The sequence below is a fragment of the Pyrgilauda ruficollis genome, unplaced genomic scaffold, assembly GCF_017590135.1.
Source record: "Pyrgilauda ruficollis isolate IOZ18807 unplaced genomic scaffold, ASM1759013v1 scaffold4, whole genome shotgun sequence".
Taxonomy (NCBI): domain Eukaryota; kingdom Metazoa; phylum Chordata; class Aves; order Passeriformes; family Passeridae; genus Pyrgilauda; species Pyrgilauda ruficollis.
The window spans coordinates 11,760,640-11,779,441 of NW_024525489.1; the positions used below are offsets into that span (position 1 = coordinate 11,760,640).

At 46.2% G+C, this 18,802-nt stretch overlaps 1 protein-coding gene across 1 annotated transcript in view; it reads left to right on the top strand.

Annotated features, from left to right (window-relative positions):
* The window catches only part of MDGA1 (MAM domain containing glycosylphosphatidylinositol anchor 1), a 138,750-nt gene that overhangs the window by 57,245 nt on the left and 62,703 nt on the right, over nt 1–18,802 (top strand). Inside the window, exons 5-8 of the mRNA XM_041477151.1 lie at nt 651–783; nt 5,490–5,759; nt 6,154–6,483; nt 9,749–10,042. Coding sequence (XP_041333085.1) covers nt 651–783; nt 5,490–5,759; nt 6,154–6,483; nt 9,749–10,042 — 1,027 coding nt within the window. The remainder of the gene's footprint in view (nt 1–650; nt 784–5,489; nt 5,760–6,153; nt 6,484–9,748; nt 10,043–18,802) is intronic.

The following is an 18,802-nucleotide window of genomic DNA, read 5'->3' on the forward strand; positions in this document are numbered from 1 at the left end:
GCAGTGATTTTATTTGTTACCTTAGAATGAGAAAAGGCTATCAAAGTCTCTGCAGTCACTCTGGATTTACATCAGCATAAATGAGATTAGAATCTGGAGAAGAGGCATCAGAAAGTTTTGGAAGTTCTTTGAGTATTTGTCTGATTTTTTTTTCCCTCCTGTACTGCAGATTTCAAGAGCATAACTCTTGAACTTGTCATATTTAGGCCAGTATTAGTGCCTCAATCTGCTCTGATTTACTTTGGTATGGCAATGTTGAGTCCCCAGTGACTTCCTTTGGGTTCCTACTGACATATCCGAGTTAGATCTCAGGGTCTGTTCTGCGATGGTTAAGGTTTGTCATGTTCTACAAGATGTTTCTGGCAGTAGTTAATGAGAAATTATGCCCAGACCTGTTTGGCAGTGCTGTCAGGTCATGTCAGTCAGCTGCTGGGTGTTTTGTTAAACCCTAGAGGTGAAATGACCACTGCAAACATTTTGTGTCTCCTTTATATAGAGCTGTGGGGGACTTGAAATCTGCACAGTTCCCTAAGGCTTTCATGGGAGCTGCTGGTCGTCTGTAAACCTTGGGACAGGATATGGGCTTGGAATGATGATCTGTGCTTCGGACACCTGTGTCTTTTCTTGCCCCTGTTTTTCCCAAATCCCAGGGTGAAACCAAAGTCCTGAAGCTGAAGAACCTTCGACCTCAGGATTATGCCAGCTACACGTGCCAGGTGTCTGTCCGCAATGTCTGCAGCATCCCTGACAAATCCATCACCTTCCAGCTCACAAACACCACAGGTAAGAGGGGACAGGAAGGGTCCCTGCAGCCCTCTGACCCTTCACCTCCTCAACAGCCATTACTCCTCCAGGAGGGTAACACAGCACTCTGTCCAGGGCCCGCAGCACCTCAACCTCTTTTACGTGGCTCCTGGGATTACAAATCCTTTACATGGAAGTCTTGTGGCCAGGGCTGCTCTGATTTCTTGTGGCACTGCACGTGGCCAGGCCTGCCATGAGATCATTAAAACACACTACGTGTAGGTGTTGAGGCACTATGTAGCTTCTAATTCATACACTGTTTTATTTATTTATAATTCTAAGTGACTTTAAAAATAGATTTGATACAGTCTGGAGTGGGGCAGTGCTGCAGGAGTTCTTACAAATAATTCATCCATGTGTGACTCCAGCCTGGTTTGCCAGGCTGTGCTCTAAGCACCTCCCAGGTAACGAGCTCCGCTGGTGCCAGTGTTTGTGGAAAGCACACATCTCCAGTGCCTTCCCAATAAGTACATTTTACACTCATATTTATACTGGCAGTGCTTGAGGGCACCTCCAGTTGTGAGCAGATTCACTTTGGTGCCTCCTGCTTGACGTGCAGTAAGTGAACGATAACTGAGTGTCATGTATCAGATAATGGCAAGCACTTGATTGCAACCTGTCCATTAAAGAAACCCAAACCAAAATCGCACACACAATAAAAAATCCCCACCTGTAAAGCCCTCAAGTGTGTTGAATATTTGCAAATAATAAGTAAATGTCAGGAAATTGCTTCCAGCCCTGGAGTATTCCATGATCAGAGAGAAAGGCATTGCAGCTGTTTGAATTATTCACCTCTCTCATGTAACACAAAGCAATCTGCATCCCTTGTGTCATCTTTGTGCAGTGGAAACAGAACTTTTTTTGATGTTGTTAACTGTTGACAGGATACTGTTGATACTGTTTAAATTATGTTTATTGATCTGAGTTCCAAGGTGCTGAACAATAGTTGCTTCATTTTATATAGGAAGAAGAAAAATAATGAGCTTAAGAAAGTGAATTTTAGCTAATGTCAGAAAATAAGCGTTCTCTTTGTACTAAGATTTCTAAACATGTCTCGAACAACTCACCTTATTAGCTGAATTTCTCTCAGGATGAGAGTGTAGCAAATTTTGAAATATTTACTTTAAAAACTTATCTTCTGTTCATGATGAAGAAAGGGATCTCATACAGCACTTCTTGCCTGTGTACCTTTACCTTTGAAGAGTTAGAAAATCAAATTTCTCTTTATGTCCACACCCCCTGCCAGCCCAAGCACAGGGAAACTATTCCTCATTTCAATCCAGGCCCTGTACTAAGTGAATGGGGAAAATGTATTCTCAGGTTGTACTTGATGACAGGTCAGTGATATGACTCAATTTACACCAGCTTCTTAAGCACATCTATCTAGGGGTTTTTTCTCCTGTTTTTTTTTTTTATTATAAATGCATATTTATACATAGTTACAGTGGAGCCTGGTACTACAAGCTCAAAGGGCCATGGAAAATGTGTTCTTAGCAAATTGTATTAAAAGTTGGTAGGGAAAATGAAGCTGGCATTGCGGTGTGAGCAGGGTTTATGTTAAATAGCTTGGCTATATTTAACACGAAATATTATATGGGTTACTTGCCCTGTAGGTAGTACTGTGCATAGGTGAGGAAACATTTAAATGAAAATCTTTAATTCTCTCCTATTTTGCCTACGTCTTTTCTGTTCCCCTTGCTCTTGTGCTTTCACAGTTCCTCTAGACCTGACTGTGCTCAGAATCCTGAACAGCTTCATTCAGGATGCCTTTGCCTTTATAACTGAGAGGGGCCCAAAGGGTGCTGAAATGCTTGGAAATTTCTCTCTCTTAAATATTTATAGTCCAGGCACTACAGACCTTGAGGTGAATTGGTGGGTCAGGTCAGGTCAGGCCAGGGTGATCTCCTCAGCCCATTTGCTGTTCCTCAGCTGGCTTCTCAGTGTCCTTTGGGCAGATCATAGTCTCTGGTAAGGAGATGGACTTCTCCCAAGCTCTGCTCAGCAACTTGGACCTTGCAGCAGGGAATGGGTCCTTTGTCTGCAGCCTTAGTGGCAAGGAGATGTCCCTGCTCCCTCTCTGTTCTGCTGCTGTTGCCTGGCTCCAGAGCAGCAGGCTGGGTCCACAGAGCCACAGGACCAGCTCACCACCAGGCTGCCCTCTCCTGCTCCAGCAGGGTCAGCCTGACTTTTCCCCCTGCCTCAGTTTCTGCAGAATTAAGCAGCCCAGCTGGTTAATTCTCCTGCAGTTTTACTGCAGCAAATTGGACTTCAAAGGGAACTGAAAGCGATTCTTTGTTTTTAATGGTCCCCTCACTGCTCGGCAGACTCTGCCAGCAGGTTTTCTGAGCCAAGAACAAAAGGAATTGCCACAGGTTACAAATAAATGAGAATCATCTTCTGCATAACAATGTCTGCAGTCTGTTAACCTCTGTCTGCTGACGGGAGTGGGAGTGGGGAGTGGTAGCCCACGCAGGCTGCCACAGCCGAGGCTCCATTCTGGAGCATGTCGTGGGAGCTTGCTTCCTGGAGCAAGGTGGCAGATTTGCAGTTCCCTGCCTCGTTCATGTGTGCACACACAGCCTGCCCTTATGCAGTGCTTGCACCAGCATGTCACCTTTTCAACATGTTGCCTTGCCCAGAGCTGGGCAAGAGGAGTGTGAGCCAGATATTTGCATATCCAACCCTAAACCTGCAAAAAACCCCTAAATCTTAACCACAGCCTGCAGGACCTCTGGTTTGTGCTCCCCAGCTCTGACACCTTCTCTCTGGACATGAGCTGGTCTCAGGCTTTCTCTGTCTCTGACAGGGATGGATGGAGATTCCCAGGCAAGATGCTGCATCTGCCAGTTTGTCTGTGCACTGTGAACCTCAGACCAGTTCAATGTCCGAGGGCAGGAACAGCTATTTGGTGTCAGCTACACTGAGTTAGTGACAGGAATGTGTCCTGCCCAACCACGGTGAGTTGAGCTATTGTGTTTCTGGGCTTCATACTGTCTCATGAAACCATCTGGATCTTGGTGAGGATGTACAAATCCTTCCTTTGCTATTTAATAAGCATTAACCCTAGTACACTATTTACAAGACTCCTGCAAAGAGACCTGACAAAGTCTCTTTGAGTTCAGGCTGTGGCCTCCCAAAATTCAAAGGCTCCAACCACTGGCTTCAAAATGGCCAGAGGAGGTAGAAGAAGAGCCACCTTCTTCCTTAGGCATAGCTGGCCCCCTCTGACACAAATGGCATGTGCAGTGGCCAGGGAGGACATTATATTCAGTACACCAAAGCAATATCCCAGCATGGCAGTAGTTGTGCTACTAAATTATGGCACCGGTGCTGGGGAGAGGAGAGTCCTCCTTGCCTTGTTTGTATGGGCTGTAATTCAGAGATCCAACACAAATCCAGCACAGCTCATTAACACAGGGTCCAGGGAGAGAAGAGGCAGAAATAATGATGCTGTTAAATCAGGCTTCATGAATATGGAACAATGTCTTATTTTGCATTATTATGGCTGTTACTTAAAACATACTCCCTGGTTTTTTGCTGGGGACTGCTACTTTCTCAGTTCTGTCTGGATGGAGCCAGTCATAGTGCTCATAGAGGCTTTGAAAGACTTTTCATGGAATGAAATGTAGAATACGAGGGGAAGGATTTTGGATCAGTTCCTGGAGGGGGCTATAATGAGAAGGGTGCAGAAATAAAATAAAACAAAACCAAAAAACAGGTACTAGGGCATTCAAAGGAGAGCTTGTGTAGACACTTTGAATCAGTCTCAACTCAGCTGAATGTGAAGAAGAAATGCTCTGATTGTGATGGCCCCCAGGTGTACAGAAAAGCATATTAAACACCTGAGGAGGTGAAGGAGATGAAGAGCCAGTTCAGAGCTGCTGTTAATGGTCTGTTAAGGTGTAGACAGGCCCTGGTCGTCCATATCAGTCTCCAAGCTGCAAGGACTGTCTGCTTGGCAAAGCCTTTGCCTCTCAAAGATGTCTAGTTGGGTGTGAGAGATAGAGAAGCATATCATGGGAGAGCTGAGGAAAGCTTTTTTCAATGGTAGACCTTCCCTAAAGCTTGCTTCTTGGGATGGAAACTCTGAATGAGAGGAGGGGTTTAATGCTGTCCTTGAGCACAAGCAGTGGTTGGGCTCAAGCAGGCTCCTTTGAGGCTATCCTTTCTCCTTCACCTCTTCATCAAGGCTACAAAGGTTTCCGTTGCCCTTACACCCGGCTGCAGTTGTTCAGTGGCCTGAAACTTCAGACCTTGGGTTTTTCACTGCCAAATGTTGCCTGTTTGCCACCCCTATATGTGCAGAGTGGGTTTATCAGACTTCTCTTCTGACCAGCATCCTAAAGCCATAGAGAACATGCATTGAGCACTGATAAAATGTCATACCTGCTTTGTGTCCCAGTCCGAAACACTACTGGTAGGGTGCTTTCTGGGGCAGTGTGAGGTTCTGCCTGCTCTGTTTCCTAGCCATAAAAGAGCAGAGTGTTCTCATTCAAAGATATGATAATGATCATACCTTAGATTCACAAACATCTCATATTTGTAATCAATTCATAGATCGTTCCAGCTGTCCCTACTCAAACCAGCCATCAACAAGAACAAATCATAAAAAGTATGAAGCTGTGCACAGGCAAGTGGATGAGTCTTTCTCAAGCTCTGAAGTGTCCCTCTTTGTGCTTTTCCAGCCCCACCTGCTCTGAAGCTGTCTGTCAATGAGACTCTGGTGGTCAACCCTGGTGACAACATCACTATGCAGTGCTCTCTGACGGGCGGTGACCCACAGCCAGAAGTGGTTTGGTCCCACTCTCCTGGCCCAATGCCTCCCAACAGCTTTGTGCAAGGAGGCAACCTCACCATCTGGAGGATCCGCGTGGAGGACTCGGGCTACTACAACTGCACGGCCATCAACAATGTGGGGAACCCGGCAAAGAAGATTGTGAACCTGCTGGTGCGGTGTAAGTTGCTGTTTCTCTCTGAGCATGTGTTTTCAGGGAGTGGGGGAATTGCATTCCTCCTGGCTGTTCTTGCAAAGCTGAGGGTGGATGTGATATTTAGTAGTAATTAATATTCTGGAGAAGTGACTGTGCAAGTTTCTCTGGTCACAGACCGATGGCTGTGCAAGCACCGCTTGCAGCTTCAGCCTGGGCTGTAGCTTTGTCCTGAATTGGATGATCCCAGAGTGCCAAATGTGAGGTCCCTTGGGGCATTTTGTGGGAACCTAAGTGGGAGAGGTCTTTGGGCAGATTTTGCATGAAAATGTTGCCTTCCTGATGAGCAAATAACAGTTTTCCTGTCACATGCGAGATACTTTGATATCCCTAACTAGTTTTGCACTTCTGTTCATCTCAGCCATGAAGAATGCCACATTCCAAATCACTCCTGATGTGATCAAAGAGAGTGAGACCATCCAGTTAGGGCAGGACTTGAAGCTCTCATGCCATGTAGATGCCGTCCCCCAGGAGAAGGTTGTCTATTCGTGGTACAAGAATGGAAAACCAGCCAGGTTCTCAGACCGCTTGCTCATCACCCGCAACGACCCCGAGCTCCCACCTGTGACCTGCAGCTTGGAGATTATTGACCTGAGATTCAGTGACTATGGCACCTACCTGTGTGTGGCTACCTTCCAGGGAGCACCCATTCCTGACCTCAGTGTGGAGGTGAACATCTCTTCAGAGACAGGTGAGCCTCCCTCTGGCAGGTGGGGACCCCAGAGGAGTGTTTGGCATCACTGGCTGCCCCACAGCCCTATGTCTCTGCTGTTTTGAAGAATTTCACATGCATATCTTGAATGCTAGTGGAGAAAGGTCTTACATCCTCAGGCAAGCACTTGGCTCAGATTGGAGATGGGTAATAGTTACAACTTATCTATCAGATGTATTATGTACCAAGTAGATCTTCCTTTATGTTTTCTCCCTATGAAAAGTCCAAAGTGCACTCCAGCTACAGAGGCAGATTTACAGTGTGATTGTTCAAACAAACCTCCACACTGTGAAGGAAGGAAGAAGTGGTGGTATTTCAGCAAATTTTGAGTGCCCCTTTGCTTAGAAGAGAGTAAAAGAGAAAGAAAGCTGCTCTTTCTTTTCTTTGGCATTGTGTCCAGGATACAATTTTTGTGAAGACTTTTAATGTTTGCTGGATTGAAAATGCAGTCTGTCTTGGGCCCTCTCTGTAGGAGTGCCAGTGTTATAAATGCCTCCCCCTAAAATCAGGGTCAGAGCTTCACCCTATGGCTCAGTGAGGACTGGACAATATGTCAGTGTTTGTCAGTCATGCTGGGGACTAAAATGTAGAGTCTCAGGGCTGTCTTTCTGTTTCTGCGGAAGTGGTGGGTCCAGCTGTGCTCTCCATTTCATCCATGTCATTGTGCTGCCTTTCCAGGACCATGAGGATGCAGTACAAAAAACACTGCGTTAGTAATCTGATGGAAGACTCCTCAGGGGAGTCAGCTGTCAACAGATTTTGACCTGCACCTTCACAGAATGTTACTTTTCAGTCCCTGGTTGTGCTGGATCCACAGGCCAGGCTGAGCTCACTCTTGATTCTGGATGCTGTTCACTTCAGCTCCCCAGAAAAAAGTGCTGCAATTAATCTTGGTGCTTTGGGAAGCCCTTGTCTCCCATTAGAAATACTGGGGCCAGCCTGCTCCTGATAGGATTGCATCCAGTTCTTGTTGGCAGCCAGGAGAATGAGCCCTGACAGTGCCATGGATCCGCTCAACATTGAAGAATGGTCCTTCCTTTCTGAGGACAGCCATGGAAGGTAGGACCTCTCCATGCCAGCCAGCACCAACCCTGTTACACCAACAGGGAACAAAACTCACCAGTCCTGGTGCAAAATTGTCTTTCCTAAACTGGTATGGCTGATACCACCTAGAACAATTCTTTTTGCCCAAGATCACTAGATGGCAGAGTGCAGTTGTGTTTAAGACTGCAAGGATGGGAGGCTGTGAAGAGCTGGGAGACACGGGATGATTCCACCAAGAGGCTTGGCAGTGTCTGACAGTGCAGGTGTTGGTCCAAGCACCAGCCAATTGCTGTCTTAAAGGAGGTGTCTGTGGTGACAGGTTGGCCTGTGCCTGTATGGAGGAGAGTGAGTCCCATGTGCCTGTGTGGATGTTGCCAATGAGGAAAGGAAGGAGGGCAGCCTGGGGCATTTCGAAGCCTCTATTTGGCAGCCTGGGCCAGCAGGACCACTTTGTGTCCCAGGGAATGAAAACAGCCATCCCCACTGGAGCAGCCCTCCATGCAGCAGCCAAGGCTGTCCAACATGCAACATCCCCAAAATCAGCAACAAGCCACCTCCAACATGTGATTCCCATATAAAACACCTTGGTCCACAGGATCAGAGCAAGAGGACAGCAGCAGTGGATTCATGTTTCCCAATGAGCAAAGCCTGAGCTCATCAAAGTGACTGCCTCCACCGAGCAGCTCCAAGGTGATAACTTTAATTAAAAAAAAAAAAATTTCAAATGCAATTTGCAACTTTACCTGTGGAGAAAATTGCTGCTCACCAGGTGAGCGGCTGCTGGCAGCGTTAGCACTGAAAGTGCTGCCGTCCTTTCACGCCGTGCAGGACAGGGTGTGATGAGATTCCCCAGCCCACGGGAGACCTGCAAATTGAAAATGTAGCCTCCGTGTTGCATAGGGAGATCACTGCAGAGGGAGATTAGGCTGGATCCATCCTAAATTTGTTCATGAAGAGCTGCAGGCTGTAACATGTACAATTACCATAGCACACTCTCCTTTGCTGGAGCTGAATTGAGCTAATGTTGGTCAGACCAGCTTGTTACAGCTTCTGTAGGCCTATATTTTGATTTAAATGGAAACGAAGTACATGGCCCTTGCAGTTACGGAAGTGTCAATCCAAGTGTTGCCACTGTCAGCAGGAAGGGCTGAAAAAGGAGCTTTCAGAATAGATTGTGACCATATTTACCTCAGCTGAACTGTTGACTCTAAAGTCTAGCACAAATAAATTGTCAATATTACATGTGGTTTAGCACAAAAATCCCCTTCCTGGGTTCTTGGTGGAATTGGGGATGTGAACAGTCAGCCTCTTCCCACTGACATCTCTGTACCCTGTATTCACTGGATTTCTTTTAAGCTTTGTTTATCAGCAAAGTTTTGGTTGTCAGTTGATAGCTGGATATTTCTTTTGAATGTTACTGTGCCTCTAACTCTAGCCTCAGCTTGGCAGCAGTTCTGCTGGGTGAGCTCTTCCCAGCCTCGAAGGGATGCCAGGAGTGATTGTTGCTGGGACCCATCTGTCACTCAGATGAGCAGAGGTTTGTTGGTGTGAGAAATTCACAGTGCATTCACCAATAAAAACAAAATAAATAATAAAAGTAAAATATGCAATAAAAGTAAAATAAACAAAGACACTTAAAAAGAGCTGACTCCTTGCTGTGGTTTAGGAACAAACAGGGATCTTGGACCTCTGAGAAGGCTGGAGATGGGCTCTACAAGCACTTATCCTTTAAGTCTTGGTTTTGGTCTGACCTGCCTAAGGTGTCTAGATACCTCAGCAGATATGACTTCTATTTTTGGCCAAAAAACTGCAGTTCCACTTGAGAAATTCACTGACCAGAAACTGAGAAATGGATCAAAGAGGCTTTTGCCTTTGTGCTCCTTGATGCTATCCCTGCATCTGGATAGCATTTTGCAAACAGAGGGATGGGAGTCTGGAGTCTGCCCCAATACAACTGGCCCTTGGCATTGATACTGGGACACACTGTTGGAAAGTCTGGAATCCTTCTTGCTACCCTGAAGCTCCAGACCATGCAGGATAACTTGCATGGACAGGGTGTTCATAGAGGAGTTGCAGTTTGTCGAGTGGAAACCTTTGGAATTCAAGGCTGTTGGTGTGACTCAATCAGAAGCATCTCAAGACTATTCCTTACCTGCTGAAAATGCAGTATAAAATGATTGCCTTCTTGTCTCTCTTTTAGTGCCACCAACAATCAGTGTCCCTAAGGGTCAGTCTGCCATCACTGTGCGGGAAGGCTCCAGGGCCGAGCTGCAGTGCGAGGTTCGAGGAAAGCCGAAGCCACCCATCATCTGGTCCCGGGTAGACAAGGAAGCCCCCATGCCTTCAGGGACAATGACAATGGAGACATATGATGGGAAGCTGCACCTGGAGAGTGTGAGCCGAGAAATGAGCGGGACCTATAAGTGTCAGACAGCCAGGTACAATGGATTTAACATCAGACCCCGGGAAGCCCTGGTGCAGCTCAACGTGCAGTGTGAGTACATCCATACAGTGCTGGAGTGCCTGCCTGAATGCCTGTGTACACAAAAGCCTGGGGGCTAGACAGGGCTGACCTTTCTTACTGGGCTGAGCAGACATATCTCTTTTGTCTGGGGACCCTTGAACTGTTTATATTTAATTGGGCAGGCTACACGAGGCTAAGGGCAGGGTACCATATGGCAAGCATGTTGCAAGTGGAAGGGAGAGGCGCCGGGTGTATTTGTGGACAGTGGTTTCTATTTCGGCGTCTGGGGATGAGTGCAACTTTACCAGGTGTGTTTATGTGCATCACACGTGTGTAAAATACCTTCAGGATGTGTTTGTAAGTTTGTAAAGTCAAGAACTCAAAAAGTGGAAAATGAATGTTATTTAGACCATTTCCACACCACAACGCTTTCTTCAACTTAGTTACCTCTGGATATGCCTGAATCATTTTGCCTGAAAAGCAGTGATAGGTAACAGGGAATGTATACTCCCAAATGGTTTTCATACAACCAGGCTGTAAGTAACAGGAAGCTGATACTTAGCAAGTGTATGGGGTGATTTCAGCTATGGGTGGTTCTCCCAGCTCCACTTGAAGGCAGTATCTGTACACAGAGGTGAACACAGAGGGAGGGATGCTGCATTGGGTGACATCTCCATCCTTACCCTGCAGTGGTTTCTCCCTGCAGAGGAGTGAGTGCCTGCTCAGCTCCCACAGCTGTTGAGGTGTGTTTTGACATGCAGCAGTCTGTGCTCTCTCTTAAAAGACTTGAAATCAGACTGGGGGAAGGCAGCCAGATAAAATGCCTTGGCTCTCCCTGCAGATCTTGTCCCATTAGTGCAGTGCAATTGCTGAACACTGGCAGAGTACTCTGAGCAGTGCAGATCTGGCAGGTGTGTGGCAGGCAGGGAACAGGTTAATTTACACCTGGGCATGCTGCCTGTGGGCTGTGACTGACAAGCCTCCAGACACAGCACAGCAGCACTCATTAGAAATGCTGCCACACTTCTCCCAGGCTCGCTCCCCAGGAACAAGAGAAGTGAGACCAGAGCAGACAACCTGGCTGAAACCAGCCAGACAAACTGCTCACAGATGTGAGCTGCTGGGAGCACAGCAATAACAGAGGTGTGTGAAATTCTGCAGGCACTTTGAGTATTTGAAGAGCCCCTTTTAAAATTATCTCTATCTATTCAGAAGCGTGGAGGGCTTGGATTACAGGATGAGATAGGGAAATGTGTGAAGATTTCCATGCAGGTAAGTATGTGTGGAGAAGCTTCCCTTAAGCAGGGTGAAAATGTGTCTTGGTTTGAGCTGCTGAGGAAGACAGCCTGGTTCAGTCATACGGGACTTGGAAGGACATGGCAAGGAAGGTGACTCTTGGTCACATCAATAGACAATGACAGATACAGCAAAATTTCACTTGGGAGCAAAGAACCATGAGACTGGCTGGTGTCCCCGGTTTGGTGTTGCTGTTTGAAAGCTGTGTGGACCTCGCCTGACCCTCACTGCCCCTGCAGAGGGAGCAGCAGTGCTGAGCTTGGAATGAATTCAGTCATACTAGGTGGTCTGGAGTGGGATCACAGACCTGAATCTTGGGCTGAAGGGATAGGACATGATTCCCCACACGAGAAAGATGGTAGGTAAAAGCCAGAAGCTGTCTGCGGCAGGGACTATGATGTGACCCTCAAGAAAGCAAAGATGTGATGAACTTCTGTGTAAAGGGTAGCTGAACATGCTCTTCCTATAGCTCATCCCATGGCAAAGCAATGCTTTATTGTGATTTTGCCCAAGTAATGGTCATATAGTCCACATGCCAGCCCACCCAAAGAGCCTCTTCCCTTGTCAATCAGTTCTGTGTACCCTTAGTGGAAGCTGGTATGCCTGATCTGTCTCCTCCTGCCTGGAGAACGTGGAAGGACTTCATGGTGGCACTGCCTGTTCTGTGTCTCAGCAGGCAGCTTTGGTTTCAGTGCTGTCGACTGCTCCTTCCATTAGTGTGAAAAAGAAACTGCAAACCAAGAAAGTAGGGCAAGAATTGCCCTCGTCCCTTTTACAGCCTCCTCCCTTTCCCTTCATGCAGAAAACAGACCCAGAAACAACACCGTCCCTGTTTATCCCTCTCCTCCATGTTCACGCTGCTGGAAGGATGTGGGTGCGGCAGGGGCTGCTGTGGTTAATTGAAACACAGCTTTCCAGCGTGGGCAGCTCATTAGTTCGGTGGCTTGCTCTGGAATTCTCATCTTGTTGGAAATGGGGATCGTGCGGCTCCTGCAGCCCCCGTGATGAGCGCTTCCCTCGCCGCAGGCAGCCGCGCCTGCCGTCGGAGCGGCGGGAGCGGTGCGGGGCCGCGCGTGTGCGCGCATGCAGCCGCCTGTTTGTGCGGCTGGCAACGCGGCCGCTCCTCTCATTTGCTCCGAAGCTGAAGCCGCAGAATCAATACAGCAGATCTGATTAGATGTCAGAACCTGTTTCTGTGTTTCCCCTCTCCCTTGGTTTTCTCCCTTCATCCTCATGCATACGGTGCTGTGTTGTAACAAACTAGTCCAGAAATAGGCTTTTCCAACTGCACTGCAATAGTGGAAAGAGAATAAGAAGGCAAAAAAGAAGAAGTCAGCTGTCAAAAAAAGGTGTTTCAACTTTTTAGTTTTTTAGTTTTGGGTTTTTTTTTTTTGTTGTTGTTTTTTTTTTTTTTATTTAGCAGAAAAAGCTGCTTTTCTTTTTGTATTTAGAAAGCAGAAGAAATTGCTTTTCTTTTAGCTTATGAGCTGAATTTATCTATCATCAGCTCTCTGACAGCATGGATGATCTGTTCCCTGGACTTCTTGGTCTGTAGTGTAAAGCTTTGAAAGATTAATAAGTTTATGAAAGTCTGTGCAGCCTTATATCTCTGTGTTTAAGATGAAGAAATGTTGTATAATGGTTATTGCGAGAGACTGGGCTTGTCAGAACTCCTGGGCATCTACACTTGGATTGGCAATGTCTTGTCATTTTTTCCTCAGCCTTCAAAACAGGAATAAAACTGACCCATCTAATCAAAGATTTGTGGAGCATAATAAACATAGCACTTTGAAGTCTTGAAATAAAAATATTAATGGAGTGGCAGAGTGCTGTTAATAATATCAATGTTATCACTGATGCTGTTATCAAGGGGTTTTTTCATGACCAGGTACTTGTAGAAAATCCCATAAGAAAAATGAATCCTCTGCAGAGGTATGTTTAAAATTAGAGCTGGGCCACCCTGTGTAGGGGAACTAGTCTAAGGCTGTGAAACACACATTGGGCTTGAAAATGTGCAGCAGTCTGGGTTTTGGAACTTGGTAGTGTCATTTGAGCTGCTGTGTATGAGAAGCGGAAAGTAAGCATGCATGTGTGGATCAGTGAAAAGGATGCTAGTTAGATACTAATTTAGTAAGTATGTAACAAAAAACTGAAAGACACGTGTTAGCCATGGAACCTGAAAGACTGCTCAAAGCAGTATTTGCAGGAATTACAAAGGTTAGTAGTGACTTTAAGCTCTGGCTCTTGCTAGAGGTAGCCCTTGAGGTGATTGTCTTGCCATGGTGAATATGACATTTTCTCTGTTAGAGCCTCATAAAATAGTATGGTGAAAATTTCAATCTTACAACATTTTGCTGCTTGAATAATATTATGTCAGCTCTGATGCTTTGCCAGTCCTGAACAACATCTCATAAACTACTGCATGGCTCCATCCAAGTCCAGCTCAGCCCTGCACTCCTCATCCCACCTGATCCTCAATACATCTATTCCCATATTTTCCTGCAGATGGATTTATCCTCCTTCACAGCACTCACTGCTTGCTGTCTCAGGCCCACACTTGACCGTCTGAATGGCTTCTCCCTCTTTAGATAACCATCAAAGCCTGGTAGAAGAGCACCTGTGTCCTCTGTAAATTACTTCACCAGGTTCTGAAAATGAGATAAGCTGAGTTTTGCTTCTGCCATTTTTGTCTTTCGCAGAGGTTTTGATGTCTGAGTGCCCAATGAAAGAAGAGTAGGAGGAAAGAGTGATAATTACATAGGGCTGACTGACTTTGTTTTCAATAGCCAAGTCTGAAAGTTGGCTGTTTCCCGTGTTGGGATCATGCAGCAGGAAAAATCTTTGCAGGAAGAAACACTAGAAAAGGAATTCACCTGAGTATCTCCTTCTCTGCAATAGCATGACCTCTGAATTTACTTCTTCTGGATCTAAAGTAATAGCCCACAATCATCTGTGACTGATCTCCAAAGAATTATGCTTACTGCCCTCAGATAAAATTCTGCCACATTAGGCAGCAGGTGGGTTATTGTGTTTTATCTTCAAAGCATAGTGAATGTTAGGTGTAATCAGGAAAGCAGACTGGCATTCCCTTTGGAGGGATGGTTATCAGGACTTCAGGAGCCATTTATGGTCCTAGACACAGGCATTGCTATAGGGCTGGTGGCTAGCAGGGCTGGCTCTGCCCTGACCTGGAAGACTGCCAGAACACGACCTGCTGGGGCATCTGTTGCCACTGTCACTTTAACTAATGTTCAGGTGGGCACAGATATGTTTTCCTATTCAAGCTCACACTCTGGCAAATGCTATTCCTGGTCACACACTGTTGACTCATTCCTCTTTAAAATCCTGCTGAAGCCATCGGCAGTGCTGTACATCAGGCAGGCGATAGTCAGCATCAATTTCCCGTGTTATCTATGTAGCAAACACAAGAGCGGGGAGCAGGGGAGGGGTGATACTGTAAATAAGTAAGAAACATTGCTGGCTCCATGCAAGTGGAAATGGAAATGCATTAAACTGTTTCGATCAGCTGTTGAAGCCATAGCTCAATGTCAGTGCTTCTTGCTGGTGCCCTGCCCCCGCCTGAAATATAAGCTTGGATATTAACTGCTCTCTTAAAAGTGCTCCTGAGACGTGTTTTGGTCATGGAGATGTTTTTGCAGAGTGGCTAAGAGGAAGCTTTTGGCTCCTAAGAGCTCCCTGCAGCTCTCCCTGCTATGAAGGGAGTCTAAGAGAAATGAGGCTGTCAGGGGCCAGAGCTGACCCCTCTGTCTGTGGCTGGTTTATCTGTCTTGCTGCTTGGCCATGTGAGCTGCACTATGGAGCCATCTGCTAAGAATTTTAGACCTGGTTGGTTTAATTTCTGAGTGTATTTATTTATAGTGACTGCTTTGTTTTTCTTCATCATTTTCATTGGTGAAATTCAACCTGATACCCTCCTCCAAGTTGAGGAGCACAGTTCAGGGGCTAACTTGGGTGCAGAAGATGGTGTTTCTGCTCTTGTAGTGGCTGGAGCTTTCCTACTCCTTAATTCATGTTTCATTGTTGCTGTTCTCCATGGCACACGTGTTGCTGGCAAGAGAGAGAAACCTTGGGCTCTCCTGCCAGCTAGAACTCTGGTGTGTTCTGGTTCATTTTACACCATCAAAGGTTTAAGAATGACCTGATGCTCTGGAGCAAGTGTGTCTGTATTCAAAGCCAAAGGAAAACTGTGCCTTCTGGAAGTTCAGTGTTTGCAAATTTAGAGACTTTAATTGGTAGAAAGAATAAAATAATTCTTAGCAATGGACATAATATTGAACCACCAGTCTGAACAAAGCCTGACCTGGTAGTTAGGTTTCACTTTGACAGAAATCCTCCCTGCTTATCCCCAAATAAGTTGTACAGAGGTTTGTGTGACTGAACTGAAAGTATACATGTAATTTCTGCATTTCTGTCAGTACACAGCACCCCTCTGCTCCCCTTGTTAAGAGCAGAGGATTTCATTCCTGATTGTCAACACACTTTTTTCTTGCAGGATCGTGTTTGGGATTAAGCTCCTTAGAGCTCGTGTTTGTGCACGCAGCCCTGTCCTGGGTGATATGGCATTAGGATTGCTCACTCTGCTTTCCAATGCCCAGGCTGCTAACAGCTAATTAGAGTTGTCAGTCTCAGGACAGGCTGAAGTTTTACTCTGTCATGACTGTAAACCCAAATGGCCACAGTTCAAAGCAAAGTAATAATCACAGACACTTACAGCTGGCCTCAGATTTGTCAAAACAATTACCATGTATTGGTCCTGGGGCCTGATAGATGGAGTCTGTGACACTGCTTACATCAGTTTAGGATTGGGTCCTCAAATGGGCTTGTACCAAAAGCTACTGTGTAGGACTCATTGGTCCTGCCCTCCTGCCAGCCTCATGGCTTTAAGTCTGGCAGGCTAAAGCCTTCTTCTTTGGAATGCCTTTATTTTCATACAGCAAAGCCCCAGGACTCCCAGTGCTGGGAAAAAAAAAAAAAAAAAAAAAACAACCAAAAAACAAAAACAAACAACCAACTCATATTTCACAGGGTAAAGAAGTTGTATGAATTTTGGCTGGTCTGAATTGGGGTCTTACTGTGCAAGACCTGTGCCCTCTTCTCTGCTTGCTGCCTTGTGGGGAAAGTTCCCATGTGCTGCCACTCACTCGGATTTCTTGGGAAGCCTCCCTGAGAGCTTTTCTGATTTGCCTCTTTGATTTGAATTGGTCTGACAAAGCATGTCTGCACCCTGTGGTGGCCAGGAGATGCAAGAGACTTGAGACATACAGCAAAAGGCCCAGATGGCAAGGGGATTTCGGAGGCTGTGGTACAGATTTTGCAAAGCTGGCATGTCCAGTCTGTGGCACCACACGTCAGATGCAAAGTACAGTGAGGCCTCCTCGCTGTGCCCTGCGTAAAAGACCATGAAAGGAGAGAGGAAAATCCCCAGATATGCGCATCAGGAAGGCGGGAGCCCGCCTTAAAGCTGGAGCCTGGGTCTGCTATGTGAGATTGCAGCCCACGTGCACTGCCATTCAGCTTCTGTGCAGCTGATTGCTCATCTCTCAGCACCTGTGTGGTTGCAATAATAGGCTGAGTAAAAGCTTGTGTGAGAGCTCATCGCCTAGAGAGATGAATTTGTTTGTTCAGAAGAGAACTGGTTTAAATCAGTTAATCCATTTCTCAGATATTGTTGGGAGAAACAAATACACGTTCCATAATCTGCCATTATCCTGGTTTTTGGCCAGACTCTGCAGGAAGAGCAACTTAATTTTATTGAGAGACACATTCAAGCTGTACAGTTTTGTCAGGAAGGGAGCGACAAGAGCTGTATAGACACGGTGGATGGCAGACAGTCTTTGTCATCTCTCTGTAAATATTTGCCCACCTGCGGCCCTTCCAGGGCTGAGTACCAAGTCTCATACTGTTCTAATGCAGACATTCCTTCTAAGGTTTTCCTGCCATGGCAGCTATTTTCCCTGTAGGACCTAGGTATATATCAATTTGTTGGGATAAGAAACAACTCCAGAATCCTCTCAAATGCTTTGTGCTGAGCATCTTGCAAGGCTGTGCATGTTTGGGTCTCACCCACATACGTGCTTCTCTTTAAGTCACAGGAGCATACTGCTGCCAGAGGACTGTCAGACACTTTCCCAGTGCTTCCCATCTTGCCATTCTGAGGAAACTGCTTTGCTTTTGAGTCCTGTTGTCCAGGCTTGGACCATGGGTAAAACCACCTGTATCAAAGTTCTCCAAAGTGCAATACAGCTGGTGATTCCCAGATTGCATCAAGACAGCCTAGCTGGAGGGAGAGGTAGTCCTAGCTCTGCTTCTGTTTGCACAGAGATGCAACATACACTGTGAGTACTTGTGCCATGTGCTTACCTCCAGTCAGTAGGTCAGAGACAGTGAGTCTGGCACTGCAGCTGCTGCTTTCTCTTTGGGCCTGTGCAGCACCAGTACAGGTCCAAGAGACACAGGAACCTGGCCAAGGCAGAGACAGAGAAAGCTTTGTGGATGCTGGAATGTGGGCTTATGGGATGTTCTCTGCTAAGGGTGATAGATAGGACTGGTGTCTGAGTTCATGGGGAAACTCTTAGGGATGGGAGGAAGATCAAAAAAAAAAAAAAAAAAAAAAGGTAAAACTTGTGGATTGAGGTAGGAACAATTTAGTGATTGAAATAAACTATTATATTAGAAGTAATGATAGTAATGTGAAGGAGAGAGAGAGAGATGGGGGGGAAAAAAGGAGTAAAGCTCAATGAAAATAAGTGAAACACAGTACAATTACTTACAGCTTACTGACCAAAGCCCAGCCCATCCCCAAGCAACAAGTGGTGCCTCTCAGCCATCTCCCCCCAGATAATACACTGGGCATGATATTCTATGGTGTGGAATATTCCTTTGGTTTGTTCAGGTCAACTGTCCTGGCCATGCTCTCTCCCAACTCCTTGTGCACCTGCTCACTGGCAGACCATGAGACAGTGAAAAGTCCATGAGTTAAAGCACTGCTTACCAACAACTAGGACATCAGTGCATGGTCAAAATTATTCTCATCCTAAGTACATCACCGTAGCTAAATCAAAAAACAGAGCACCATACCAGCCACTATGAAGAAAATTAACTTTGTGCCAGCTGAAACACGGACACACTGCCTTCAGCAGCCATGGGGCAAGGGAAATGGAAGATGGAGCAAATTAGAGACCTGCTGTCAGCTCTCATGTTTTGAGCCTGGGGTTACAGGACAGGAAAAGAGGAAATGGCTTGTTCCTATCAAATTCTTTCTCTTGATGCTGGAGAGAGAGAGATGTCATGGACCAGAACTCACTAGGAAAACCAGGAAGTCACCAAGCAAACAAAAATGATTATTCATTTTCTCATGTTAACTCCCAGCCTCTGCACAACGGTCTGAGGCACAGAGAAGTGAAAACAGCTGTCCACACCTGCAGGGTAGCGTAGGCCATCAGACCTAACACAGGACCTTGTCAGGGAAGCAGA